The sequence below is a fragment of the Mastigoproctus giganteus genome, chromosome 3 (genome assembly GCF_048544385.1).
Source record: "Mastigoproctus giganteus isolate SK-2022 chromosome 3, ASM4854438v1, whole genome shotgun sequence".
NCBI lineage: Eukaryota > Metazoa > Arthropoda > Arachnida > Uropygi > Thelyphonidae > Mastigoproctus > Mastigoproctus giganteus.
The window spans coordinates 107,097,148-107,120,311 of NC_143577.1; the positions used below are offsets into that span (position 1 = coordinate 107,097,148).

At 36.4% G+C, this 23,164-nt stretch overlaps 1 protein-coding gene across 1 annotated transcript in view; it reads left to right on the forward strand.

Moving 5' to 3' along the window:
• ash2 (Set1/Ash2 histone methyltransferase complex subunit ash2) overlaps positions 1-23,164 on the forward strand; it is a 347,019-nt gene that overhangs the window by 279,311 nt on the left and 44,544 nt on the right. The window contains exon 13 of the mRNA XM_090370069.1: positions 18,678-18,871. Coding sequence (XP_090226195.1) covers positions 18,678-18,871 — 194 coding nt within the window. The remainder of the gene's footprint in view (positions 1-18,677; positions 18,872-23,164) is intronic.

Sequence of the window (23,164 nt, forward strand, 5' to 3'; positions counted from 1 at the left end):
TATCCTCAACAAATGACCTAGTCCCATATCCTGATTATAGACATAATATACGAAGAACATCTATGGAACAATGGACACTTCTGTGGAAAATGCAAACAAATAACAAGTTATTCCAAATAAAATCTGAACCACAATTTGGACTTCTAGCCTTCGTAAAAATAGAAAAGAAGTAATCTTAGCCAGAACTCGTATAGGTCACATTCACCTTACACATCTCTATCTGCTTACAGGAAACGATCCTCCGCAGTGTGCGCACTGCTTGCAACCACTTACAGTGAAACATATACTCCTTGAATGTAACTTATTCAGCAATGCCTGATGAATGTCTTTTAGTTTCATTTCAGATCTACAGCAACCTCTCTCTCTGAATAGCATAACAGGTAAAGAAGCAAATCTCTCTGAATTCTTTTTCTATATAAAACAAATAAAAATGTATGACCGTTTCGAACTGCTCACCGTGCAGTTATCATAAGTAACTCAATTAATTTGGGAGGTGCAATATGGCCTAAGTAGCCCTTGCGCCAGAAAACACCACCACAACCACACCAAAGCCTTTTCTTCTCCCTTTTAAAGTTGCTGGCTGGGTCAGTCGTAATTCCACTGTCCTTTTTTTAGGTAGTAAATGAAACTCCGAAAAGCAATATATAAATCTACAGGAATCGTATCGCCAAGTATTTGGAGTGCGTTGTTTGAAACAGTCCTTGGAATATTATTGATCGTCAGAAGAACTGATCTTTGTGTGGAAATAAGTTTCTGTTTCATTTTTACCTTTGATACTTTTTGGTATCAAACACTTGCTGTGTATGATATAATAGGCAAAAATATGGTTTTATAATAAAGGTTCAAGATTTTCTTTGATAATCACCAAAGGAAATACAGCAAGAAGTAAGGCCTTTGTTTCTGTCATAACAGAAACAGAGGCCTATCAGCAGGCAGAAATGGCAAGCGGATGTATTTTTCTGTTATCACTACCGATGTATTTTTCTGCTATCATAGCCGACCTGACAGGGACCAAAAAGAAAAAGCATAAGAAGCTATTCAAATATAATTAAAAATAAAAGTAAGAAACCGAATTAAGATAAAATTAATATAAATTAATTTCAACTGAAGAAATGAAGAAAAATTGAATAAATAGCAAACAGCCCTACTTGAATTGGGCGCCTCCGTAGCCAGGTGGGCAGGAGCAGCAGTGCGTAGCACACGCTTCTTGATTAGACCGGGGTTCAACCCCGTGCCCACCAAATACAGAGGATGCAGAAAGGTCAGGGAATGACCACCACATATCCCCAGAGCAATATGGCCTTAGTTGCTAATGCTCCTAAAAACCAAATAACGACAACTTACTTGAATTTTAACAAAGGAAATGTAATATGAGGATGAAAGGATATAGACAAAATATATCAACTTGCTGTGGTGCCTGACAGGAGACAGTGAAATGGGCTGAGGGAAGTGAATGTATCAAGGCTGTATCGGTGACCAAAGAAGTTAGCCGATAGTTCCCAGAAAATTTATAGCCGTTAAAGTAATCTCAAATGTGTGTGGGGGGGAAGAAAGTGTAAATAGGTCAAAGTAAACCTTGTCCGTGTGATGGGGAATTGGACAATTAAACAAATGAGGCAAAGGGACCAGCATAGGGGAGAAATTAACAACGTACAAAGTAGCATTAAAAAGACACTAAACTTTGTTGGAGAAGAAAAAAGTGAGTGATAGCAGAAAAATAGCATCCTGAATATTGCTTTCGGTTAACCTAATCATGCACGATAAAATACATAGTATATAAAACAGCAAAAAGTAATTGGAAGAAGAGGAATATAGTAGTGCTCGGTCAGTCCAAGGTTGCATAACCCAAACCAAAAGTAGGTCCCTGGACATAGGACTGGACATATTCCTCATGTGTTGAACTCAATAATGATGTTGTATAAACAAATATGAGATTAGACAGTGTCAGAAATGAAATTAAAGGAGGGGACAAAAACAACAAACAAAATATAATACCTCCATGGTTAGCAAATATTATCACTATCTGTGAAAGTGCCATAAGAACAGGCAATAACAGAATGGACAGAGAAATTCACCTCATGACTTATTGAAGGAATGTTCTTTCTTGGTTAGGCTCCATTAGAAAAATAATAGTATAGTTACCAGTGATAGTTAATCCACCTTTTTTATTCAGTATCTTTTCTTTCTTACTGCTATAATCATTTTTCTCTGTCTTTCTATAATGATGTAGTTTTTCAGTTTTTTTCTTCTTGGGTTAAAAAAAAAAAAAAAAAAAAGTAAAACTTTTAAAATTGGAATGTCTTTAAAAATTCTCTGATTACTCCTTATTGTTATTAAGGAATTGGCTATCAGATGTGCTGTGTTGCAACATTGGAACATAGTATAATAATGTTGTTGTCTGTACTGTGTGATCATTTCATTCTATTGTGTGGTGCAAAGCTAATTAACAGTGTTTTTCTGTAAGATGCTGAAATAGAGCATAAAATTTGAAGACACATACTCAAGGTTTTCCATGTATTGTAAAATCTGGAAAGGATAACACATCTGCCTTGTGTACTGTATGTAGACGTGATTTTTATTTATTTATTTTTTTTTTCAGTTTCAGGTGTGGGAAACAATGTAACGAGATGTCTGCAAACAAATAAGCATAAGGAAAATGTGAAGTGCAGATGTAGCATTCCATAGTGGTGATGATAATGTTACCCTATGTGTTGAACAGGGAAAGAAAGGTAGTTGGTGTTGTAAAAGGGTCATTTTTGATTTATAGAGATATAAATCAGATGCTCTCAGTATAACATTGGGCATCTTCTTTTGAAAAACCTGAAAGCATGTGTGATTCCTTCAAAAATACTGTCTGGCACTTAGTGTTGATAATGTTACTGCTTGACAGGCCTGAAAAACGGAGTAGCAAGGCTGTTAAGAGGTGATTGAGCACTTGGTGATAATAGGCTGTCTTTATCATTCTATTAATATGTGTGCTGAAAAGAGGATGCATGTATTCCATGAAAGTGGATGGATACTTGGTGGAAATTTACTGATATCTAGAAAGAAATGCTAAAAGGAAATATAGATTTAAATTTTCAACTGATGTCTGTACTGATCCCCTTGGGGGATTGCGGAAGTGGTTAAAGGGGTCAGAAGTTGGAGGGTTGCCAATTAGGGAACATTGAAAAAGAAATAATGCCCAAACATAATACCTTCATTGTCTTGTGCAACATTGTTCGAACTACATTGTCACTTAATACGATAAAAGTACAGTCGATTCCGGTTATTCGGGACACATCGGGACTAGTGCATTTTGGCCCGATTAAGTGGCTGCCCCAATTATCCGAAGTTTCACATAAATGGTTAAAATTATAGTGGACCCCTGCTTTACTGGTTCACTGTACAATCAAATCACGTTACGATGGGTTCACTATACGATGTGTAGTAAGCGCCGGTCATTGCGATCTCGTTTGTGAATTGAATTTTAATTCTATTAAACAGAACTAATTAGAATTAATAGAATTGAATTAATTCTACCTTATTTTCTGGCTTATAAGATGCACTGGCATACAAGACGCACCTTAGTTTTGGCCACATATTTTGGAAAAAAAAATAAAAAAATAAATATTTCTTCAAAATAATAAAAATAATATTTTGGAGAAAATAATAATAATAAAATTAAATACAGTAATATATTTTTCTCAAAATAATGGTATACGCTTGGGTAAATGTTCAACCAATAATGAAATGTTTGTTTCTGAAAAAAGCTGACAGAAGTAACCTAACAGAAATTCTTACTCATCCTAAAACAAATATGGGCGTCACTTTCTCTTTGTAAAAGACGGTTGGAATTGAAAAATATCGATCCAGTCTAATTAGCCCGCCATACCATAAAAGCATGAGATCATATTATAGAGGAAGCAGACACATGGGAAAATGAAACAAGTTTTTACTTACATCTGATTGTGAGATTCATATCACGCAGATTTCAACAAATTTTCCACGAAAAAAAGATTACTGGTATGTATTGTTGCCATAGATTTAACCACTGATAATTGTTAAAAATATATTTCAACAGATAAATCTTAAGTAAAATTGGTGTGAATTTCAAAGGGAAGTTTTCAGAACTCAGTTTACTGGCACCGCGTCATCGAAAATGCATTGCCGGTAGTCTTTAGGCCTAACCTGACATTGACCATATAAGATGCAGGATGATTTTCCGAGTATTTCTTCATGAAAAAAACCACGTCTTATAAGCTGGAAAATATGGTAATTAGCAAAAATAGGAGGAATATTATCCACAGGCTATAAAAGTAAAGATATATAAAGCACAGATTTACCCTTTATTACCTTACCAATTAAAAAATTAAATGATACGTGAAAATCGGAAGAATATACGTGATAATCGGAATAATTAATACTTACTGTAATATGTACATACTAACTAGTTGAAATTTCTGTTCAATGGCATTTGTGGTGGGGGTTAAAATTAAAAACAGTAAAAAATAAGCAATCGATAACAAAGAGCATGGCACACAGATTGCAAGTAACACGATATACGCAAGTGAGAACGGAGTAACAAGTTATGAAGCTTCTGTTACGAAGGAATGAAGAGAAGATTATGAAAATTTAATTTTTTTATATGATTGAAGATTCCATGGAAGTGTAAATACATTTCATCATAATAACTCACAGAATTCCAGTTGTTGGTATTATTGCAAATTCGATAAGATAGAGTTTACTATCCATTTGTGATAGATTGTACTAACAGAAAAGCCCAATAAACAGGTGACTGCTAATTGTTTTATGGTTGTGACCTCCAGAAATTTGACCGAACCACGTGGTACGGTCGGAGACAATTGTAGGGCTCCAGTGCTGTGGTCTCCTGCCTCGATTAAATGACATGTTGTCCCAATTAAGTGAAGTAAACCCTGGCTATTTTCTCGATTGGGTTCTGTTTTTTTAAGATTTGCCCCAAATAAACAGCTGTCCCGATTAACCGGTGGCCCAAATAACCGGAATCCACTGTACTATGTATTGCAGGAATATACAGTTACACTAAATGATAAAAGTATTATGTTTGGGTCTTATTTATTGTATCATATTGCATGATATTATAGTTCCTATAATATCATGCAATATGATACAATAAATAAAATGCCATTGAACAATCAGGATTAGCTTTTTGATCTTATCCTCTGTCAACGATGGCTGTTATTGTACTGTTACTGAAACTTGTTAGCCTGTTTCGTGGACATGACATTCTTTGTTGAATGCATGGACAATGAAGTGTGTGAGAGAGAGAGAGAGAGAGACCGTTTTTTTGTTCTTTGTTTTTTTATTCTTTATACTGTACCATATTGATTGTATTGTATATAATACATATAATAAATACTATTCAAAACCTATAAATGAAGTATTTTTCATAATGTTCCCCAGGCAAATAGATGGGGATTGTGCACCATTGACATCTAAATTTAGATGTTGTGAGTAGAGAAAGGTTGCACACCTTTTCCCACTAAAACTTCCTCCAACATGTGGAGATTGTCCAGTAGGCTGACAGGTAGGTTGCAAGTACCAACCAGTTTTGTTAGTAGCATTAATGTTCTGTGTCTTGATTTTGCAATAGAGTGATGAACGAATATCAAATTTTGCTTTAAACTGAGAAAATTTGTAATGGGAATGTATGAAAGAAATGAAATATTAAAAACTATTTATGGTGATGAAATGGTAAGATATCAGAGTGTTTGAATGTTATAAGTGGTTCAAACATGGATGTAAGAATGTTTGCAATGACCCAAGAAGTGGCTGTCCAGCATCCTCTTGAAACGAGGACAGAGTTGCAAATGTTTGGGGAATTGTGACAAGAAATCATCATTTCACCCTCAGAATGAATAAGGAGAATGATGGCGTATAAGTTGGATACGAATAAGGAGATGATTTGTCAAATTCTGCATGAAGATTTAGGGAAAAGGAAAGTCTGCAAAATTTGTCACAGATGAGCAGAAGCAATGGAGAGTGTCATCCTGTGAAGACTTCATCCAGACTTGTCAAGCCGATCCTAATTTTTTCAACTGTATTATCACTGGAGATGTGTTGGGTGTTTCAATATAACCCAAATACAAAATGTCAGAGTGTGTGGTGGATTTAAATCATCAACCAATGATTTAAATCAGACATTTAAATCAGACATCAATCATCAATAAATGTTCAACCAATAATGAAATGTTTGTTTCTGAAAAAGCTGACAGAAGTAACCTAACAGAAATTCTTACTCATCCTAAGGTCCAAAAGTTTTGTTTATAGAAGTCCAGGATCAAGATGATGATGATCATGTTTTTTGACAAATAGGGTATGCACAAGGAATTTGTACCTGAATGGGGATTGAGAGAGAGAGAGAGAAAAAGAAAGAAAGAAAGAAAGAGAAAGGCAGCTATTTTTGATTACATGGAAATGTCCCTGCCCATTGTGCACTTGCCATTTCTGATAAAACGTGGCACTGTGCAGAGCAACCATCCCTTCTACTCTCCTACTCTCCCGATCTAGCACCTGTAGATTTTGGGACATCGAGGACATAAAGTTAAATGTAACCACTGAATTCATCATCATCTCTCTGGATACCTTCAGTGACTCTTTTCAGAAACTTTTAGAATAATATAAAAAGTGAATCTGATCAGGTGTGAATTACTTTGAATCAAAATAAAACCATTTTTCGGTTCCTTCAATTTGTGTTCTTTTTATTGTACCAGTTTGGAAAATGCGCCCCCCCCTTTTTTTTTGTGTGTGTGTGTGTGTGTTATGAACCCCTTCTTATTCTAACCTGCTTGTCTAAGCAAAATACAGATTATGAAAATTAGCATCAGTAGAGGCATATGATGCAAGAAAGCAAAGCTTATACAGCATCAACAAAAAAAAAAAAAAAAAAAAAAAAATGCCACACTTCCCATTTCATCCATCCATTTGCTCCAAATGTTTGTCCAATTCTTCTTTAAATTTATTTAAGCTGTCAACTTCCACAATGACAGAAGGAAGCTCCATTCCAGCAATCAACTACTCGCTGGCTAAAGTCAAATCACTGTGATCACGTTTGCGAAATGAATTTTAATTCTATTTAACTGTGAATCTAATAAGCGAAAATAGGAGGAATATTATCCGTAGGCTATAAAATTAGTAAAATAATAAGAGGAGTTTACCTCAATATAGTGCGTAGAACACTTCCGTATGATACCCTCCAGAAATTAAAACGGAAAAAACGAAAAAATCGACAACTTACCGGTACATTAGAGTAAAATATAAATAATTAAATAATCAATTTAACACAATTCAAATCAATTTAAAACAATTAAAAATCAAATTAACGCAATTAAAAGAATCTAACGAAAATATTCAAAACAATTTTCCTTCCTGAAGCTGACAACGCTTTTCGACCGTATGTCGTGATCACAGGAATGAAAATTACCGAATCGGGTTAAACCTGATACTTAAATAGAGATTATTTGTCTTCGCGCATGCGCGTAAAGGTCCACGCATCGGAGATCAAGTATGGCCGCCGAACATTAACAGAATTCTCGTGTAATTTAATTTCAACGGTTTCTGCAATTAATAGTCTCGTATAATTACGTTGAACGTTAAGTATTTTGGCTTCGTTAAATAAAAAAGTATGTTTTTCGTTAATGGCATGAAAGGCTAATTCTGACGCTGCTGAACGAGAAGCAAGAACTGAGGCTTCATGTTGATTTACACGAATATTGAGCCTGAGTGGCTTAATGTCAGAGATCTATCTCTCAACGATTGAGCAGATACATTTGATACATTTTCGAACCCGTATCACATACTATTGGAGGTATTTAGATGATGTTCTAGTTCTTACCAATAGTAATACTATCCAAGACATTTTACATTCGTTTAATAATATTCATTCTAGACTCAAAATTACATTGGAAAGGGAGGATACGGATACTAAGCCATTAAACTTTCTAAATTTCACGCTTACCCGGGACTCGAATAAAATACAATTTAGCATCTATCGAAAACCTACAAACACCGGTATGCTTCTACATTATAATAGCTATCACCCGTTCACCTACAAAAGATCGATTATCTTTAATCAATTTCTTAATGCCTATAAATATTCAATGACGGAATCTGCTTTGGACTCAGAAATACAAATATTAACTAGCAGATTCTTAAATAGGGGTTATTACATTACCACAATAAACCGAATTAGGGTACAAGCTAAGGATAGGATACAAAATACTACACCAATCAACAATAGTAATATCAAAAAATACTTTATTTCTGTCCCATATGTTGAACAGTGGCACAAACAGCTTAACAGATTCTTTAAAGATACCGAATTTAAAATTGTAGCTAGGCCAATACGGAAGTTACACACTATACTGAACAATCGCTCGGTTCTTACAGTGCTCGCAACACAAATTAATGATCTGGTATACAACATTTCTTGCGGTAATTAATATTCGTGTAAATCAACATGAAGCCTCAGTTCGTGCTTCTCGTTCAGCAGCGTCAGAATTAGCCTTTCATGCCATTAACGAAAAACATACTTTTTTATTTAACGAGGCCAAAATACTTAACGTTCAATGTAATTAAACGCGACTATTAATTGCAGAAACCGTTGAAATTAAATTACACGAGAATTCTGTTAATGTTCGGCGGCCATACTTGATCTCCGATGCGTGGACCAGCATGCGCAAAGACAAATAATCTCTATTTAAGTATCAGGTTTAACCCGATTCGGTAATTTTCATTCCTGTGATCACGACATACAATCGAAAAGCATTGTCAGCTTCAGGAAGGAAAATCGTTTTGAATATTTTCGTTAGATTCTTTTAATTGCGTTAATTTGATTTTTAATTGTTTTAAATTGATTTGAATTGTGTTAAAATGATTATTTAATTATTTATATTATGTATATTTTACTCTAATGTACTGGTAAGTTGTCGATTTTTTTCGTTTTTTCTGTTTTAATTTCTGGAGGGTATCATATGGAAGTGTTCTATGCACTATATTGAGGTAAACTCCTCTTACTATTTTACTAATATTATTATCAACGTAGAACATATTGAGTAGTACAGCTCTGATTCATACTATCTAATAGGCTGTAAAAATACAAAGCACAAATTTACACTTTATTACCTTACCAATTAAAAAAATTAAATTATACGTGAAAATCGGAAAAATATTTTCCACAGGTTAGCAAAATAAAAATAAATTTACACTTATGTACATAGCTTAATTAATACTGTAAGGTACATACTAATTAATTGATATTTCTGTTCACTGACTTTTTTTTTTGGGGGGGGGGGGTGTAAAATTTAAAACAGTAAAAAGGATAAGCAGTCAATAATAAAGAATGTGGCACACACAAATTGTAACTAACTCAATATGGGCAAGTGAGATGCAGTGTAACAAGTTTACAAATCTTAAAAAATGGAACGAAGAGAACATTCTGAAAATTTATTTGTTTTTGATGTGAAAACATCTATGGCGGCACTAGAGTAAAATCGATTGGTAACAAAATTTTCTTGTTGTAATGGAAAGGATGCAATTGATTGTTAACGAAAATTTTCTACAGAAATTACACAATTGAAGTCACTTCCTATTAGGCGGCTATTAGATTTTAAATGATGCAAATGATATCACTTCCTAAATGGCGCTAACGATGCTAAATCAGTCGCTAATGTTGATTCAGTAGAGCAAGTTCATACTAAGATATGGAAATGACGTCACTTCCTAAATGACACCACCTCAGTCACTAACGTTGATTCAGTAGAGTAAGCAGCGGGTATTGATTTTATGCAAGGATAAAATGCAGATTTTAATAAAATCTGCTTCTCAAGAAATTGATCAACGTCAACCTAAGTAGTGTAAGTAATTTTCGATCAAACCGTTCAAAAATTTAAACGGTTTTACTCTAGTGCTGCCATAGATGTTTTCACATAAAATAAAACATGTTTCATGCGTACAGGGTACACACACTGCCTTTTTTATATGATTGAAGATTTCAGTGAAGGGGAAACAAATTTCGCCATAATATCATAAAAAACCCACAGAATTCCAGCTATCAATATTGTTGCAAATGCAGTAAGATAGAGTTTCCTACCTGTTTATAATAGATTGCACAAACAGAAAAGCCCAATAAATCGGAAACTGGGAATTGCTTTTATTGTTTTATGGTAGTGACCTGCTGAATGTGCTTTAGAAATATCACAAAGGCGTTCAAAAAATTGCTTCTTATAAATGAACATATTATAACCATAAAATTTAGTGCATTTTAATAATTTGAATTGGTTTTTTGAAATTTGATTCTATGAAGTGATATTCTGTATAAAACTAATTCAATTTCCTTATAAAAATCACCTTTTAGAGAGATAAATAGCTTAGTTTTATAGCAGAAATTTCAACTTCCGAGGTCTTGGAACGAATTAACAAAAAAAACAATGTATTATTGGGTTCACATTACAATACTTTCAAGATATGATGGTGTCTATGGAATGGATTAATATCATAAAGCGGGGGTTCACTGTATTTACTTGTTTCATAACGACTCCCAGCAGTTCTTGAAATCCCCAGCAGCTTGCTTTAGGGGCTGTTGCTCAATGCAATAGAAGCAGTGCAAGAATCACTTCCATCTCTGCCTGTGGCCATTGTTAATCTATCTGTGAATCCCCCCCCCCAAGCTAGCAGTTTTCCGACCCACCTAACACTGCCTCATTAGCACTGGAAAATATTCTTTCACCTTTTCTATTTAAGTGTATCCCATCTCTGTAGAAGCACTCTCTCCTGTTAAATTGATTATAATACATCTCAATCTAAATAAAGGAATTCGTCTTCACAGAACAATAGGGGTATTCACTATATGATGATTCATTCAATGAGTACTATCTCCTTTGCTTATTTAAAAATACTTAGAAAATGTAGAATTTCCACCCAGAATGATGAGATGAGATGACTTTGAACTGGTCACTTGCTGATTGTAATTGCCATAACATGCACTGTGTCACTACTTAGCATCTCTAGACTTCTGACAAAATTCCCATATGAGTTACCTGACATGTCACACTAAATATCTCCAAAGACTGTTGTTACAGAGACTTTTTCCTCCCACTTGAAGTACGAGGACTGTTCCAAAAATACACAGACTGCAACACTGCTTCCTTGCTATGGAAACAAGTGACAAGTTTGTGATCTAGGAATGTTCCCCCACCTTTTCTTAGTTAGTAGGTGCAAGCATATCACATAGTACTCATTTTTGTGTTCGTTATAATGGTTTGTGAAGTGTGTTTTATGATGGTGGATGAGAAAGATATTTCGTTAATTATTAGACAAAGAATCGTGATTGAATTTTGTGTAAAGTTAGGCAAAAGTGGTCAGAATATGTTTGAGATAATTCAAGAAGCCTTGGGCAGAATGGCTGCATTTAAATGGTGGAAGCATTTTAAGGATGGAAAAAAAAAGCGTACGAGATGAACAAAGAAGTGGGCTTCTGTCAACTTCGGTGAATGATGAAAACATTGAGGAAGCCAAAACATTATTGAAAGAAAATAGACGTTTATCGATTCATGATCTGGCAGTTCAGTTGAATGTTGGTGTAGCAAGTTGTCACGAAATTGCAAAGATGCAGCTTAACATGCCACGTGTTTCGGCAAGATGGGTACCTCATGATCTTACCGCAGAACAAAAAGAATGCTGCGTTAAATTTTGTCAAGCCTTTATTGACAAGGTGGAAGAAGAGCCCGACTTTTTGAATAAAATAATCATGTGTGACGAGTCCTGGATTAAACATTTTGATCCAGAGTCGAAATAGCAGTAAAGCATATGGAAACAGGGTAACACGGAAATTTTTTTCTTTTGCCTGGTGCAGCATAAGCCTCAGGCTTCCTTGCACTATGTGGGTAATAATAATAACACCACAATTCACTGCCTTCAAAAAAATTTTGAGTTTTTGGTTCATCAATATGGTTCATCTCAAAGGAGCAATTTGCAAAAAAGACCAGAATTGCTTAATCAAACACGGTTTCTTCTTCAAGATAACGCTGACCACATGTTGCACAACCAGCAATGCAAGCATCAGCGAAAATTGGTGGTTAACCACTACACCTCTCTCCATACAGCCCAGACCTCGCACCATGTGATTTCTGGGCTTTCCCGAGCCTCAAAAAAGAGTTGAGAGGAAAAATATTTAGCACAAATGAAAAAGTTAAACTGCCACATCCACTATCCTGCAGTGCCTTTCAGAAAATGGGCTTTAGCACGTGTTTCAGAAGTCAGTGAACCACCTGTAAAAGGTGTATGGAATACGAAGAATGCTATTTCGAAGAGGAGACCCATACCAACCTTCCAAGTGACCCAGATTCAGAGCAGTGATCTCAGTTTGCATATTTTACAAAGACCAATAGATTGACAGTAGCCACTGGCAGAGGTGAAAGAGATTCTTGCACTGCTTCTATTAGAATGAGCAGAAGCCTGAAAAAAAAAGATGCATGGTATTTCAGAGACTTCTGGGAGCCATTGCGGTACAAGTAAACACATGGGTTGTGTTAGGGTAGCTAAGAATAGAAACAGGTGCAGGTATACTTGTGTGTACACCAATGCTAGGAGTTTAGTAAATAAATTTGATGAATTTGAAGTATTGCTCAAAACATCAAAGGCAGATATTGTTGGGATATCAGAGACATGGTGTCACACAGATATAAGGGATGCAGAACTGCAATTTGGGGAGTACAACGTTTACAGAAAGGATAGACAGGACAGGAGGGGAGGAGGGGTTATGCTATTAGTTAAGAAACACATAAAAACCAAGGAAGTGAAGCCAGTCGACATCGCTGGACAGTGCAGTGTTGAGTCAGTTTGGTGTGACATAAGCATTGGGAGATCAAAATTGAGAGTAGGAGTGTGCTATAGGCCTAATGATTCTGATGAGTATAATAAGGAACTGTACAGGGAAATAGAGTGGGCCAGTAAATCAGAGAGTCTTATAATGGGAGATTTTAACTTCCCAGATATTGACTGGAATTTGGGGGCTGGTTACTCACACACTAGCAGGGCTTTTGTGGATTTATTGGATGATTGTTTTCTACATCAGCATGTTCGGGAGGCAACAAGAGGGAGTAATACTCTTGATTTGATTATCAGCAGTGATTCTTCATGCATTAAGAATCTGCAGATAAATGAACCACTAGGTGGCAGTGATCACAGTGTGCTGAAGTGGGATTTACTCAAAGAGGTAACTACCATCAGGGGTAAAGGGAAGGGTTATTGCTTCCGTAAAGGCGACTACGATGGACTGAGACAGTATTTAAATTCTATACAGTGGGACCAACTGATGATGTTACCAACAGCAAATTCAAAATGGGAAGCATTCAAAGAACTTATCTTGGAAGCTACTAGGCTTTACATACCAACTAAGAAATATTGTTCAAGGTTTAGGCCAAAATGGATGTCAGATGAACTAATGAGGCATATGGCAGAGAAGAAAAATGCATGGGATACTTACAAATTAACACATGACACAGAAGCCTATGATAGATACAAGTTGATATGCAACCAAGTTACAAAGGAGGTTAGGCAGGCGAAGGCAGATTACGAGAAATCTTTGGCAAGGGATGCAAAGAAAAACAGCAAAGAGTTCTTTACTTATGTAAACTCTAGAAGGAAGGGGATGAATCAGATTGGTCCACTTGATATTGATGGGTCAACTGTTGATGATCCTGCTCAGGTAGCTAACAAACTAAATGAATATTTTGCATCGACATTCACACATGAGGAGTTATTCAGCAAGGGGAATGCCAGAGGTGTATTCAACTCTAGCAGTAAGCTACAGAATCTTGAAATAACTGGGAGTAAAGTGGAGGAGAAACTGTTGAAGATAAACACAAGAAAGGCACCCGGGGTGGATGGGATCTATCCAGTTATATTAAAGGAAGTAAGCAAACCCTTAGCCATAATTATGAGAGCTTCCTTGGACTCAGGGGAGGTACCCATAGACTGGAAATGTGCAAATGTGACCCCAATTCACAAAGGAGGATCAAAGGCTGACACAAGTAACTATAGACCTGTGAGCTTAACTTCTGTTCCAGGAAAATTAATGGAGGCACTGGTTAAAGAAGCACTGCAGGATCATTTAGACAAGACTTCAGTTATAGCTCAGACACAGCATGGTTTTGTTAAGGGGAAGTCTTGCCTGACCAACTTGATTGGATACTATGATGCAGTCACAAAAGAACTGGATGCAGGGAATAACTTTGATATTATATACTTGGATCTTAGAAAGGCTTTTGATACTGTTGCACATGGAAGACTGCTACACAAATTGGAGCAGTGTGGCATTGGAGGCAAGTTGCTGCTATGGATAAAGGGGTGGTTGAGGGGGAGAAGACAGAGAGTGGTAATTAATGGACACTGCTCATTGTGGACTAATGTTATTAGTGGAGTCCCTCAGGGCTCAGTGTTGGGTCCATTATTGTTTTCTGTATTTATAAATGATATTGATGATGGTATATCAAGCTTAATGTCCAAGTTTGCAGATGATACAAAGGTTGGCAGGGTTGTCAAGGACACTACTGACACTATGCTGCTGCAACAGGATCTGGAAAGGTTGAGCAGATGGGCTGAGAGGTGGCAAATGAAGTTTAACATTGACAAATGTAAAGTACTACACATGGGAAACAGCAACCCCAGAGCAACGTATCAACTCTGTGGTACTACACTGACAGTGGTAGAGAATGAAAGGGACTTGGGGGTGGTTGTGCAGGCAGATATGAAGTTCTCTGAGCAGTGCAGACGGGCTGCAAGAGTAGCTCATGGAGTATTGTCAATGATATACAGGAATTTTTCCAGCAGGGATAAGGAGGTGATTATTCCATTGTATAAGGCGATGGTCAGGCCACACCTAGAGTACTGTATACAGGTCTGGAGGCCTCATTTCAAGAAGGATGTAGAGCTGCTGGAACGAGTACAGAGATGGGCAACAAGATTAGTGAATGGAACAAAGGGGTGCTCTTACGAAGAAAGGCTTAAGTTTTGCAAATTACAGTGTCTGGAGACTAGGCACCAGAGAGGTGATCTGATAGAGGTGTATAAAGCCTTGAATGGTTTAAGCATGCTCAATGCTGATGGGATTCTTCCTCTAGCTCAGAAAAATCACCTGAGAGGGCATAAATTCAAATTGAGGAAAGACAGATGTAGGATAGACGTGCGGAAATTTGCCTTTAGCCAGCGGGTGGTTGGTTGGTGGAACAGACTCCCATCCCTTGTGGTGGAGGTTGATAGCCTAAATAAGTTTAAGGCTCAGCTGGACAGGTATTTTGAACGAACAGAGGGGTGAAGTGGAAGTGGGTTTTTTTTTTTTTTTGGCTGATGCTGCATAAGCTTGCTTTCTTGCATCAAATGCCTCTACTAATGCTAATGCTAATGCTAATTTTCAGAAGAGCCCTCGTATTTAGTATGGATCTTGCAAATTTCAGAGAAAAACTAATTCAAGAACTGCGGGATCAGAAAATTATTCATACAAAATGAATCGTGATCAGAAAGCTGGTCAGCTTATTCCTGCATGAAATATTCTTACATTTGGTACACCAGTCACCTTGCTTTTAAAGCCAGTTATTTCAAATGTGTTATATAAATTACACCCCCAATTCCATCAGTTGTTATGCATCAAAAATTTGGGTGTAATATCCATGTAAAAACAAGCCTTGCTGCACAAACACTGGCAGGGTCCTGAGCTGGATATCATCATTCTTCTCTTTCACATGATGATTCCTTTCTTCTCTCTCTCTCTCTCTCTCTCTCTCTCTCTCTCTCTCTGCACCTCCGTAGCCAGGTGGGCAGTAGCAGCAGTGCGTAGCACACATTTAGATCGGGGTTCAAGCCCGTGACCACCAAATACGGAAGATGCGGAAAGGTCAGGGAATGACCACCGCATATCCCCGGAGCAATATGGCCTTAGTTGCTAATGCTCCTAAAAACCAAACAACTCTCTCTCTCTCAGAATAACTCAGGAATTTGGGTGTAATATCCATGTAAAAACAAGCCTTGCTGCACAAACACTGGCAGGGTCCTGAGCTGGATATCATCATTCTTCTCTTTCTTGATGATTCCTTTCTTCTCTCTCTCTCTCTCTCTCTCACTCAGGGCACCTCCGTAGCCAGGTGGGCAGGAGCAGCAGTGCGTAGCACACGTTTAGACCGGGGTTCAAGCCCGTGACTACCAAATACGGAGGATGCGGAAAGGTCAGGGAATGACCACCGCATATCCCCGGAGCAATATGGCCTTAGTTGCTAATACTTCTAAAAACCAAACAACAACTCTCTCTCGCAGAGTAACTCAGGAATTTTTTTTTGGCTGCTGCAGCATAAGCCTCCGGCTTCCTTGCACCATATGGCTAATAATAATGTCAGAGTCTGAGGCCACTCATCTAGTTTATTTTTAAAGCCTGGGAACTCTGAAAGATGAGTAAAAGATTACGAAGTAAAAGACAAAATAATCTATCAGGAAGCAAAAATAATGTATAATTCTAAACATATCAAAGCACAATTAAGCAGCAGTTGCAGTTTAAAAATAGTAGTCAGTAACAATGCACAATAATCTTCCTAAAGGAGTGTGTGGTAATAGTGTATCATAATATACTGATCAGTTCTTCCATCTACTTCTCATACCACATCTAAAACCGTAAAATTTTAAATTTATAATTGCCAAGGTCATGGACAGTTTTAAAGAAGATCAGATTCTGTTCTTTAATTCCATGAGGAAGAACCTTATTGCTTCATGCGAGTACATGAAGTTTCTCCTTTAAAAAATTGACACTTATAAATGCCAAGGTAGCACAAATTCCATCACTTGCAATGGGTCTCTTGAAATTTGAAATTTTTTGTGGAAAAGTTTCCAGTACTTCTCGGTTGTCAAAGATAAAGAAATAGACAAAGCAGTATATGTTTTACAGCATCAGCTCTGTTAATTTCATTGTGAGACCCTACCAGACACTAATATTAAAAGGCGCCTCCCCTAGCCAGGTGGGCAGGAGCAGCAGTGCGTAGCACACGCTTCTTGATTAGACCACCAAATACGGAGGATGCAGAAAGGTCAGGGAATGACCACCGCATATCCCCTAATGCTCATGCTCTTAAATGCTCTTAAAAACCAAATAACAACAACTATTATTAAAGAAGGAATTAAAGTATACTGGTCCTTGGTTGTGAAACTGGCAAGTGAACAAGGAAGTGTGAAATCTAATAAGTTATCAGAAGTCATTCTTGGCATTTGAATAATCCCTCACAGCATTGCTATTCTCTCACAGTCAGCATTGCTGCAATTCCTTATAGCAATGCTGAATGTGCAAGAATATTGAACTATGTGAAAATAAAGGGGTTTAGATCTCTCTCTCTCTCTCTCTCTCTCTCTCTCTCTCTCTCTCTCTCTCTCTGGTGAAGCTTTTGAGGATCCTGCTCAGGTGGCTAACAAACTAAATGAGTTGGGCACCGGCGAGGTGATCTGATAGAGGTGTATAAAGCCTTGAATGGTTTGAGCATGCTCAGTACCGATGGGATTCTCCCTCTTGCTCAGAATAATTACCTGAGAGGGCATAAATTCAGATTGAGGAAAGACAGATGTAGGATAGATGTGCAGAAATTTGTCTTTAGCCAGCAGTTAGTTGGTTGGTGGAACATACTTCCATCCCTTGTTGTGAAAGTTGATAGCCTAAACAAATGTAAGGCTCAGCTGGACAGGTATTTCGAACAAACGGAGGAGTGAAATGGAAGTGGTTTTTTTTTTTTTTTTTTTGGCTGATGCTGCATAAGCCTCCTTTCTTGCCTCACATGCCTATGCTAATAAAAGGGTTTAGATCTGTCTCTCTCTCTGGTGAAGCTTTTGAAATTCTCTTGACACCCAAGTCTGCACAACATGCCATTATTATAAACAAAACTTTGACTCAACTTAGATGTCTCTAGCAGACGATCTATACAGAAATCTGCATACAGAAAAATATTCTATGTAGGTAAATGTTTGAAAGTATACCATACCACACTGATTACTAGTATGGTATGGTATACCATACTAGTAATCAGTGTCACTGTTTTTTGATAGATAATGTGTATTTTGTTAGCAAAATGTAATTTCTAATGCAATCAGCACTTAAAAAAAACATGAAAAAACCAAAAAACCTTGATTACCCTCTTTTTTTTTTTTTTTTTTGCAACAAACCTGCTTTTTGCAAAATCTGACATAAATGGGTCTAATGCATCTTCTTGAGTTCACTAATCAAGGGTTAATTGTCATCTGATGATGGAACCATTTAGTTCAGAATTTCCTCCGAGTTTTTAATGAATAATAGATTCACCTACTAAATGATGCTATTTGATTAAAAATTAGTTTTACAAATGCCTATGTTGATAACACAGGCATTTGTAAAGAGCCCACGCTCTGTCACAGAAGGGACAAAATTGGCCCTGACAGTATAGACTAAAATGGAACAGTGTGCTTATGTTTCAATTCCTGCGTTGGAATAGTACCCAACTTCTTTACTTGATTAATAATGAAATAGATTTACATAATTTCATGAAGTTTGAAAACCATTGATCTAAGCTAATTTTAAATTTTAGGAAGTTAAGGTAAAGTTTTTTTTTTTTTTTTTTTTTTCTTTTGTTTTTTAACAACTCAAACTGAATTTTCAGGAAATCTTCAAGCACCATTAGGATATGATCATTTTAGTTATTCCTGGAGGTCACGAAAGGGCACCAAGTTTCATCAGAGTAGAGGTTTTCACTACAGCAATGGAGGTTATGGGCAAGGAGATGTATTGGGCTTTCTTATTATTCTTCCTGCTATTTCAGATGTTTTTCCACTACCTCCTACTTATAAAGATAAGGTATTACTAATGTCTTTTTTTTTTTTTTTTCATAAAAAATATATATTTTCAACTTTTTGTTATTGTGTACAACTAAAATGATAAAATCCAAAATTATAACATGAAAATTACTGAAATATGGTGGATATAAGAAATATTTTTTAGGTAGCATGTTGGTAATATTTATTGCATTGTTTAATTACCCAGTGCCATTTTAATTTCATAAAGTAGTACAATATTTAATTCTATCAAATGAAATTTCAAAAATGGTTGTTATTTTTTAACATTTTTATACTTGTCAGTAACGTGATTATTTTGTTAAAACTATATTTTTTTTAACCATATAGGCTTAAAAAATTGTGTACAGTATTCTTCAGTTAGCAGACATTTTATAGCAACAAAGTTAATTATAGAACCCATTGTTCCATGTACGGCTTACAATACCGGGATCCCGGCAATTTTTTTCAGGTATTGAAATACCTGTATTGATACAAAAAATACCGGTTTTTCGGTACTAATTTTAAAAAAAAATAATTGTTTATAATTTAATCACATAAAGGTTATAATGTGATTATGATTATGTGAATATGACTGTCATTATCTCTACTAGCAAATGTTCGATAAATCATCGATAGGACACCATGCAACATTGCAACCTGTCCACAATTCTCGGACAACTTCATGTATATCATCATCATCAGCCATTTTCAATCCACTGCAGGATGAAGGCCTCTCCAGTCCCAATACCTGTATTGATACAAAAAATACCAGTTTTTCGGTACTAATTTAAAAAAAAAAATAATTGTTTATAATTTAATCACATAAAGGTTATAATGTGATTATGACTGTCATTATCTCTACTAGCAAATGTTTGATAAATCATCGATAGGACACCATGCAACATTGCAACCTGTCCACAATTCTTGGACAACTTCATGTATATCATCATCATCAGCCATTTTCAATCCACTGCAGGATGAAGGCCTCTCCAGCAACTTTCCAGTTTCTTCTGTTTTGGGCACTGGCCATCCATTTACTACTCACAAACTCATGAATTTCATCTATCCACCTCCACCTTTGTCTTCCAGGTTTTCTTCTAGCTCCTCTTTGGTATCATTCTGTTATTTTCTTAGTCCATTTGTCATGTCTTTGAGCTATGTGTCCTGCCCAGGACCATTTTAGTTCTTTAGTTTTGATAAGAATGTCCTTTACTTGAGTTTGCTGCCTAATCCATGTGTTTCTCTTCTTATCTAACAGTCTGATTCCCAATATAATTCTTTCCATTCTTCGCTGTGTAGTTCTCAGCTTCTCTTCCATTCTTTTGGTGAGTGCCAGTTTCACTTCCATAATTCATTATTTTATGTTTCAGACAAATTGGGATATTGCTCTTCAGTATGTAACTATATTTCCTGACTGCTATCCATCCAAAATTTATTCTTCTCTTGACTTCCAGCCATTTATCATTATTACAGCTAATAACTTGTCCCAGATAAGTATATGACTCCACCTTTTCAATTACTGCTGCTTCAGTCATTATTTCCCTTTCTGTGGCATACTTGTTCATCATTACTTTTGTTTTAGCCATATTCATCTTTAGTCCAAAATCTTTACTAACTGTGCGTAACTGATTAAAATTTTCCTCTAATTCTTTGGGATCGTGTCTTATGACCAAAATGTCATCTGCAAATCGTAAATGGTTTAGGTACTCTCCATTCACATTGACTCCTTTCTGCGACCAGTCTAATCTTCTGAAAGCATCCCCAAGGGCAGCAGTAAACAGCTTCGGAGATAGTGTCTCCTCGTCGAATTCCTTTCTTGATTTTAAATTTCCTACTGTCTTTATCTAGTCTAATAAAGGAGGTAGCATTCTCATATATTTTCTTCAAAATAATAATATGTGGGGTACCTATGCCTTGTCTTTCCAGTACCCGAAACATTGCCTTATGCTGTATGGAGTCAAATGCCTTTTCATAATCCACAAATGCCAGGCATAATGGTGTTTTATAATATTCATTTGCTTTCTCCATCAGCTGTGATATTACGTGAAGGTGATCCATAGTTGAGAATCCTGTCCTAAAGCCAGCTTGCTCTTTTGGTTGATTCTCATCAAGTATTCTTTCTAACCTGTTAGTAATCCTAGATGTGGGATAACAAGCTAATTGGTCTATAATTTCCAATTTCTAATTTATCTCCTTTCTTATGCAGCAAAACTATGATTGCATTATTCTACTGCTTGGGCGTCACACCTTTTCTAATGCACTTTGTGAAGAGCCTTGCCAGTTTTTGTGTTATGTCTCTTCCTCCCAATTTTAACAACTCTACAGTAACTTCATCTTCTCCCAGGGCTTTCTGATTCTTCATTTTTCTCAATGATTCTTCAATTTTTCTCTACCTCATCAGGAAGAATATCGGGTATGTTGTACGTGTTACTAATTTGCAATCCATCTTCCCCACTGCTGGCATCATTCCCTCGCTCCTTGTATAATTCTCTATAGTAGTCTTCTGCTATTTGAATTATGCCTGCTCTGCTGTTTATAAGTACACCATCACTATTCTTCAGCTTCAGTATCATTTGTCTTTCTGTATTACTGCTCATGGCTGCTGATTTAAATCCTCTGTTTTCCCTTAATGCTTGTTCTACTTTTCTTGTGTTAAATCTTCTTATGTCCTCTCTGAGTCTCTTTCTAATGGCTTTGCATAACTCAGTATACTCAATTTTTTCCTTGTCAGTGTTTATTTTGCTCTTCATTTTTCGCCTTCGGTTCATCGCGACAAGTGTTTCTTGACTAATTTTTTCTTCTTTGGATTTCTTTTACCCTATAGGTTTCTTGGGCTTTATCGCTTTCAGAAAGTTGTAATATTCCTCGTCGATATCTTTGTCCTGAGCAGTCTGCAGAAGCTCAAACTTGTTCTTAAGTTCCAGTACATACTGCTTTTTTTCCCTCCTCTGTTATTTCAAAGACCTTTGTATTATTTACTCGAGTCAGTATTTTCCTTTCCTTTCCTACATCTATATCAAGTGTACATCTTACCATTCTGTGATCACTTCCAACATTTACCTTATTCAGGACAGTAACATCATTCACAATATATCTTCTGTTAGTGAGGATGAAGTCGATTTCATTAGTTGTTAATCAATTTGGACTCTTCCATATCCACTTTCTGTTCACCCTTTTCTTGAAAAAGTGTTCATTACTGACAATCCTTGAGATTCTGCAAATTCCACAAGTCTTTCGCCTCTTTCATTTGTTTCACCAATTCCAAAATTTCCTATAGGTCCCCTTTCTGCGCTGTTTTGTCTTTTTCCAACATTAGCATTGAAGTCCCCCGTAATAATAGTGTAGTGGGTTTTCTGCTCATCTAGAAGACTCTCAATTTCAGTGTACATTTCTTTAACCTCTTCATCATCATGGCTCGATGTCGGCGCATAAATCATTATAACCTTTAGCTTGTACCTCTTAGAAATCTTGAGTATTATTCTTGACACCTTTGGTGATGTACTTTTGAATTTGAATTCCAAAACGTTTTTTTAAATGGACTAGAAACCCAACTCCACCTTCACTCCTTTCACTGTTTCCATTGGTGTATAGCAGATTTCCACTTGATAAACTTATAAGTGATTCATTTCTACTCATTCATTTCAACTCTACCAAGTGTATAAGTTATTTTGGGGTTGCTGTTCCCCAGGTGTAAGACCTTGCATTTTAGCATTAGCATTAGCATTAGCATTAGTAGAGGCATTTGATGCAAGAAAGCAAGCTTATGCAGCATCAGCCAAAAAAAAAAAAAAAAAAAATTTTGCTGAATTGAAGCATAGCTGCCACTTTTCTGACCATCCCGGGATGGTCAGAAAAGGTATCTAGGTCACTTTGAAGAAGCTCTGCTTGACAGCGACCATTAACTACTCTACTGATCATCTGCAAGTTTAGACCTCATGCCCACCATCCCTTCATAGCTGCCATTTAAGATAATCAAAAACAACAGTGTTCCCAATACTGATCCTTGGGAAACCCCACTTCTTACATTAACCCAATCTGAGGAATAACCATTTATCACAACCCTCTGCCTGGTGCCCCAAAGCCATCATGCTATCCATCTAAGGATTTTCCCTATGATTCCAGCCTGCTCCAACTTATAAAGTAACCACTCATGTGGGACTGAGTCAAATGCTTTGCTGAAATCCAAATAAACAATGTTGAAATTATTCCCTAAATCTAGCTCACGAGTGACCTGTCAAAATGGCTAACCAGATTTGTTAAACATGATTTTCCCTTTACAAAACCATGCTGTGTATCCTACAGAATTCCATTTCCA